General features: G+C 53.3%; 1 protein-coding gene across 1 annotated transcript; it reads left to right on the plus strand.

Annotated features, from left to right (window-relative positions):
• The first annotated feature begins 1,331 nt into the window (after window positions 1-1,331).
• LOC121108484 (coiled-coil domain-containing protein 81-like) lies at window positions 1,332-5,853 on the plus strand. The gene is made up of 11 exons (XM_040656192.1): window positions 1,332-1,612; window positions 2,045-2,106; window positions 2,264-2,417; window positions 2,593-2,849; window positions 2,963-3,048; window positions 3,503-3,594; window positions 3,920-4,028; window positions 4,268-4,370; window positions 4,521-4,658; window positions 5,109-5,287; window positions 5,587-5,853. The coding sequence occupies exons 1-11, from the start codon at window positions 1,528-1,530 to the stop codon at window positions 5,639-5,641; spliced, it is 1,320 nt and encodes a 439-aa protein (XP_040512126.1). The 5' UTR covers window positions 1,332-1,527; the 3' UTR covers window positions 5,642-5,853.
• The last annotated feature ends 710 nt before the right edge of the window (window positions 5,854-6,563 follow it).

The following is a 6,563-nucleotide window of genomic DNA, read 5'->3' on the forward strand; positions in this document are numbered from 1 at the left end:
ATCAACGTGAACACTGACAGCATTCTCCTGACATCAGTTAAGAACAAAAGTAAGTCAGGTTCGCAAGCACAGTTTTCAAGAGAGTTAGTGGGGTAAGACGGTGCAAAGAGAAACTCTCCTGAGCATCCTACTGTGGAAGGAAAAAAAACCTACTTTCAGCTCACCAAAGTCATTGCAATCAGAAAACTCCCCAGCAGGTCTCAGGACATTCTCCCAAAACAGAACCCAGAAATGCCAGACAGTAGCGATGCGAGATAAAGACATAAACTACATATTACTATTGGAGGCATAAGGAAGCAAATTGGCTTCTTGCTTTGTTCCTTTTAGCTGACTGAAACTCTTGCTTGTGAAAAAGTTTCCACTAAGAGACATGGCCCTGATGTAAGGAATTAATTGCAGTGGTTACATCTCTGCAAACATACTTGCTGTGAAACCATCAACAGAGATTACCTCTTCCTGAGTTATTCTTGATTACTGATTTTCCTAGCACTCTCAAAATATTATGAAAATGGCAATCTCTAAAAGAGGGACAGAAGAGAGGGCTGGGGGGAGAAACCACTTAAATTCCTTAAATTCCCAAATCTCTTTAGAAAATATTTTTTTTCACCAAAACTTCTATTTTTTCCATAGAAATCTTCATTGACTCACTGGTTACATACTGCTTTCCGTTTTTACACACAGGTGCCATCTGTAAGACGAAAGGTTCTAGGTGCTCTCTGCACTTTTACCAAATTTGGAGCTACTACAGTGCGCCAGAACACAGAAGATTCTTGTGCCCTGCATGCAGAACGGGAGAAAAACCATAGGCAGCCAGCTACTCTGGGCTAGACTGCAGTCGTTTCTGTGTGCAGTAACAAGGCTTCACATGCTTCAAATGAAAGGCATACAGAAAAGATGGCAAGAGATTGCATCTGTGACACATTCTTCCCTCTTTCACATGAATGTGCAGTAGCAATGAAGTTCCTTATTTCTAGCTCAATAATAGACTGCAGTAATTGTTCTAATTAAAGCCAGCAGATACTGTTTTACTCTCAGACAAAATCCCTAGCAGCTGCTAACAAAGTTTAGCAAGTTACACCACAGAAGAATTATGTGGGTTGCTCCAAAAGTAACGCCTCCTATTTATTTCCATGCAAACAACAGATACGAAGAGCAGAAGAACACTATGCAGGGTGGAAGCATCAGCGCAGCACCTTCGGGGGCCTCGCTGGACTCCCCCACCCATGCTGGGCCAAGACATGGGGGGCCTGTGAGGTGGGCAGGTGCCCACAGCTCTCTGTGACACAGCACGGTGTCACAGTGGGGCTCAGCTCTGAGTCCCTCTCCCCAGCGTCCCCGGGCCACATTTCCCAGCAAAGCCTGGGAGGTGCCAGGACTGTTCTTGCCAGTGCTGCTCTGCTCCACTGGAGCTGCTCTGCCAGCAGGAGAAGGCCAGGGGAACCTGTGAGAGCGTGTGAGACATTGCTTGCCAAGAGGCAAGGAGCAGGAGCAAGGGAGTAAGCACCGCTTCCCCAGCTGCTGCACAGCATGGTGGCTGGGGTGTTCAGATACCTGCTCTTCAAACCCTTGGATCCCAAGCAGCTTTCCTTACTGAAGGAACTTAGCACCTTGGGTAAGACATAGGGGGCCTCTGGGGCAGCACTGTAGAAGCAAAGACAGAGAGGAGACAAGCTGTGGAAAGCTGGAGGCGGGCAGCTGGGAGAAGGTCCCCAGGAGGGGCATGGTGTCTGCAAGCAGAGCCCTGCCAGGTGGTGCCCACTGGCTCAGGGATTGCTTTGGCAGCCCAGGCCTGCTGCTGGTGCCAGGATCCCCTTCCTCAAAGAGCATCCCTTCCCTCTCCAGACCTGCCCTGGGCACAGTGTGCACTTCCTGCTCGCTGGGCACAGTCAAGAGCTGTGCTGGGAAACTACTGCAGCACGAGTACTTGTTGAGGGCAAGAGAGAGCTTGGTCACACTCCGCTCTCTCCTCCGTTGGGGGAAGGGGTTACAGAATGGTTGGGCATTGCCAACTCCAAGTGTGATGGGTCCTTCTTCTGCTTTCCAGAAATCTGCAGAGTGTGGGAAACCACATCCAAGTACATCCAGGGACAGCTGCTGGAGAAGAGGGTGAGTCTTACCTCCTGCCTGTGGGCCTGCTTGTCCCTTTGCACCTGAGCAGCGGGCAGGCCACACAGCACCATGCCCAGGCCCAGCAGGTCACCCAGCACTTTTCCTACCTCTGCCCAGCGCTGCCATGGCTCCCTCTACTTGTTTGACTTTTCAGGCGGTGGATATTGGAATTGGGAGCTTTGCAGTTGTGTCAGCTCGTGCTGCTGCTGGAGAGGATGGGGTTCTGGTTGTGGATAAACCCATTTTCCAGCTGAACCAACACGTCCAGGAATTTTACGAGATCAAGGAGCCTAAAACCAAAATTCCTTGTAAGAAGAACTTTGCTTTGCTTTGCTCTGCTGCACGGCCCCAGCATTTTACTCCGTGCTGAAATCCCTGTGACATGGCAAGAGCAAAGTCTCTTGCAACCTGGAGAGTGCTGGGGGAGGGTGCACACAGAGTGTCCCAGCACCCTCATGGGGTTGGTCTGTGTTTGTTTTGCAGCTGAGATGTTCGAGTATCCACTGGACTTTCAGGAGATTGCTAAAAACAGCTACTTCCGCGTGCCAATCGTAGAGCGCTGCATCCATGAGACCTTGCTCTTCTTTGCTGAGGCCATCCGAGGAAAGAAGGAAGTTGACTTCTTCTTCAAGAGACTTGGCATTCTTTCTCTGAGAGGGCAGGAGGTCATCATGAACTTCTTTGATGACTGCGTACTGCAGCTGGATGCCACGGGCAACATGCTGCCTGCTCTTCTTGGGGTGAGCTTGCACGCTTCCTGGGCTCCCTGCAGTGCTCTCAAATGAGGTTTGCCACCCTTGGGAGCAACAGACACATCTGTGCCCTCTGCTCCCTTGTTTCTATCCCAATGCAGGACCCTGAGATGATGAATATGATTGCGTTTAAAGGCAAAAACAAATTTACTCGACGCAGTGAGGATGGCTGCATCATCATACCAAAGTGAGCACAACCACTCCTGCAGCAGCAGGCTAGCCAAGGGAACAGCTGCTCAGCTCATGCTTTGGGGCAGCTTCTTGCCAAGGCCTCTCTCCTAGAAAAGTGCAGCCCTTTTCTAAGAGACCCCCCCATTCGGCCCATGGCTCGGTCCACCCAGACAGAGCAGTCCAATGGGCCAGGCCGTGGGCCATGGACTGTGAGTGAGAGAACTGGGAGGAGGGGGTGAGGGCAGCAAGGAGGGTCCCACTGTTTGGGGCTGGCATGAAAGCAACAGAAGCTCAGGGGCAGAAGCTGCTGGAGACTGGAGGGCCCCTTAGCTCCCACAGAGAGCTCCAAGGGGCTGAGTCCTCCAAGGGCTCAGCACTGGCTCCCAGAGAGCCCTGTCAGCAGGTTCTCTGTGTCAGGCACTGAAGGAGCTTGGTGCCCTTTTTGCCCACTGGTGTCTTCTTGTTTCCAGGATTGGAGTTGAGGGCTCAAAGACCAGCCGAGAAATTACTTCCCTCAAGCCCCGAAGAGAGTCTCAGCCGTGGGGCGGGGGTGCCCGAAGAGGTACGTGAATGTGCCTGAATTGGATGAGGAAACCTTTTCTCTGCTGGGGAAGTCACCCCTGGCCAGTAAGCCCTGGGGTTTCCAAGAACCGCCCTGTGTGTCCCTGCTGCTGGGAGATGGGTGAGAGAGAGCAGGACGGGCTCAGGAGGAATGCAGATCTGGGCTGAGTCCAGTGTCCAGCAGGGGCAAAGAGCCCCTGTAATGTGGCTCTGCTCCCAGGGTGGCAGTGAGTGTGAATGAGCACGGCCAAGCAGCTCTGCCACTGCTGCTTATCTGCACAGCCACAAAGATGATGATGTGGTGTTCTCTTGCTTCCCACGTGCAGTGAGCGTGTATGATCCGGTGGTGCTGGCTCGGCGCAGGGCATCTCAAGCTGTGAGGGAAGAGAGAAAACAAAAGGAGCAGGAGAAGAAAAAGCAAGGAGTAAGAGTCAGGTGAGCCTTCTGGAGAAATATAGCAGCAGGGGGTGGGGGACACACTGTGCTCTGGCTTGCTGTGTTGGGGTGGTGTTTCCCTCAGCCATGGTGCCCTTGCCAAAAGGCCCTGGAAATGGCAGGGTGACAACAGCCACAGTCCCTTGTGCTGCTGGAACAAAGCTGTGGGCTGTAAGCCCAGCAGTGAGAAACTGCTTCAGCCTGTGCTCCCACCAGCTCAGCCTGCTGTGTCTCTGTAGGTTCCTGTCACAACTTGAGCAGGCGCATGCTGAAGACCTGAAACAACTAAAACCTCCAGACCAGCCAAAGCCCTCTGCCAGTGCCAAGCAGCCCTCCAGAATGGTACGCCAGAAGTATTGATCCACCACACTTGAATCCCCCTGGGGCTCCAGAGGAGGACAGGCATGGCAGCAGCAGCTGCCCTCCCAGTGGTCCCTGCCCAAGCCCCAAGGAGACTGACGCTGCTGATGGTTGTGTCTTCCTGGCCTGCAGGCAGCGCGCTTGATGCGTGCTCAGATTGAAGAGAAACGGCTCCAGGTGCTGATGGCCTCCAAGCGCAAGGAGGTAGAAGCTGAAATCCAGCGCCAGTACCAAGAGTGCACACACAGGCTGAGCTCGGAGAGAAGCCAGGTACAGTGTGCACTGACTGCCCTCAGGGAAAGGGCATTTCCCCCCGCTCCTTGGAAGGGAAGCAGTGCTGGGGCTCCTGGACAGGGCAGCATTGCTATGGCCACCTGGCAAGGAAGCATCTTCTGTCTGCCCACTGCCCTGCAAGTCACCGTGAGAGAGGAGCTGCTGCAAAGAGCACAGGGCAAAGGCAGCAGCTGGCTGGGCATGGGCATGTGAAGACTAAACCAAGCCTGTGTGAGGCACCTGGCTCAGCTGAGGCACTGGGGCCCGCTCACCCACCCCTGGGCAGAAAAGCCCCTGCCGGCCCTTGGCTTCAGGAAGTGAGGGCAGACACTATGTTGCAGAGAGAGCCCTCTGCTTTTCAGTGCCACCTCCTGCATGACCGCATTCTGAGGGGCAGCCCCAGCTCCTTGCAGATGCTCTTTAAGACGATCTCTTTTGCCTTTGCAGTACCCCTTCCACCGCCTGCTGGAGGGTGACCCTCGTCCTTCCTACATCGTGAGAAGGGAGTATGACCAGCAGCTGGGAGAGAGGCTGAAGGGGAAGGACGGGTGCCAAAGCCCTGCAGGACAGACAGCACCAAAGGGGTGGCAGAACAAGCCACAGCTCCCGGGGACATCACGGGAACAGTAAGTGTGTGCTGGTTCCTGCAGAGGCCTGGAAGCAGCGTCGGGAGGCCCTGAGCCCCAGAGCTGTTGTCCGGGCTTCCCTGGGCTGCCGGGCTGGGCCTCCTGCCTGCCTTCCCCCTTGGCTGGTAGGCACTCTCAGTGCAGATGGGCCTGGGCACAAGGGCCCCTAGGCATGACACCAAGCAGGGTCTGTTCTGGGCAGCACATCCCCAGACTACAGGCCTGAGAGAAGCCCTGCAGCACTTCTGTCCCTCCTTCCCCAGCCCAGAGCTGAATGTCTTTCTTCTTGGTTCCTACAGGAAAGGAGAGAAAATGAGGCTCTTGGACCACCATGGGGAGACCCAGGGCCTGTGAGGCAGCTTCCAGCTGCAGCAGCCGTAGCCATCCCAGCCTACACCAAAACTCTGCTTCAGGCGCCAGCGACTGCACCCAGGCGCACTCAGGCAGAACCTCCCGCTGCTGCATGCTGCCACCTTTGTAGGGGGAGAGCTGTCAGCAGCGGGGGCGAGGGGCATCTTCAGAAAAGTAACTTAACATCTTCAAACAATTAAAGAGAAATTCACAACTTCTCTAGTGTTTGCCTTACATGATTGCTTCACGCGTGCAAATTGCACTGCTTCAGCCGTCCCTTCAGAGTCTCAGAAAAGCGGCATTCTGCCTAGGGAAGGTTGTTATTCTGAGATAAGCAGCATATCTGAAGCCTAAAAGCAGAGTCTCAACGTTCCACACACTGTGGGACATACACTGAACCCTACTAGAATTGATAATGGAGGCCCTGTAACAAGTGATCACTAGAAACTTGTCAGCTGACGATGTTTTGTTAAAATGTTCTGGAGCAAATGTGGGACCTGACCTACTTAGCACACAAACTTTTGGCTGGACAGCACCTTCCAGTGGAACCCTACAGCCACCAAAGAGCCCCTGCAAGAATCCCATGTTGCCACTGTTTGTGCAAAGTATGAGATTTTAATACATATAGCAGTTCTTGGAACAGCAGGTGGGCACTTTCCGAAAATTCTGCGGACATTCACACACATTGAATACATGTAATGTGTGTGCTTTAGTTCCTGGGTATGCACACATCTATCCCCATTAGATGTTCTTGAGAAGGCTGCAGAAGAGGAGCTGGGGAGACTCTCCTCTTGCTCAGAATCTTCTACTGCTTGAAAAGCTTTTCTCCTGCTTTGGTTTCAGTGGTTCACTGGACCACATTGCATTTACTGTACTGCAGTATAAGGAGGTAGGAAGAACCTTGTGGGGAAACTGGCTAGATAAG

Source organism: Gallus gallus, chromosome Z (assembly GCF_016699485.2).
Source record: "Gallus gallus isolate bGalGal1 chromosome Z, bGalGal1.mat.broiler.GRCg7b, whole genome shotgun sequence".
NCBI classification, from domain to species: Eukaryota; Metazoa; Chordata; class Aves; order Galliformes; family Phasianidae; genus Gallus; species Gallus gallus.

Coding starts and splice junctions, on each gene's coding strand:
- LOC121108484 (XM_040656192.1), top strand. CDS start 1,528: ATGGTGGCTGGGGTGTTCAGATACCTGCTCTTCAAACCCTTGGATCCC. Junction 4,659..5,108: donor TGAGCTCGGAGAGAAGCCAG/GTACAGTGTGCA, acceptor TTGCCTTTGCAG/TACCCCTTCCACCGCCTGCT. Junction 5,288..5,586: donor CCGGGGACATCACGGGAACA/GTAAGTGTGTGC, acceptor TGGTTCCTACAG/GAAAGGAGAGAAAATGAGGC.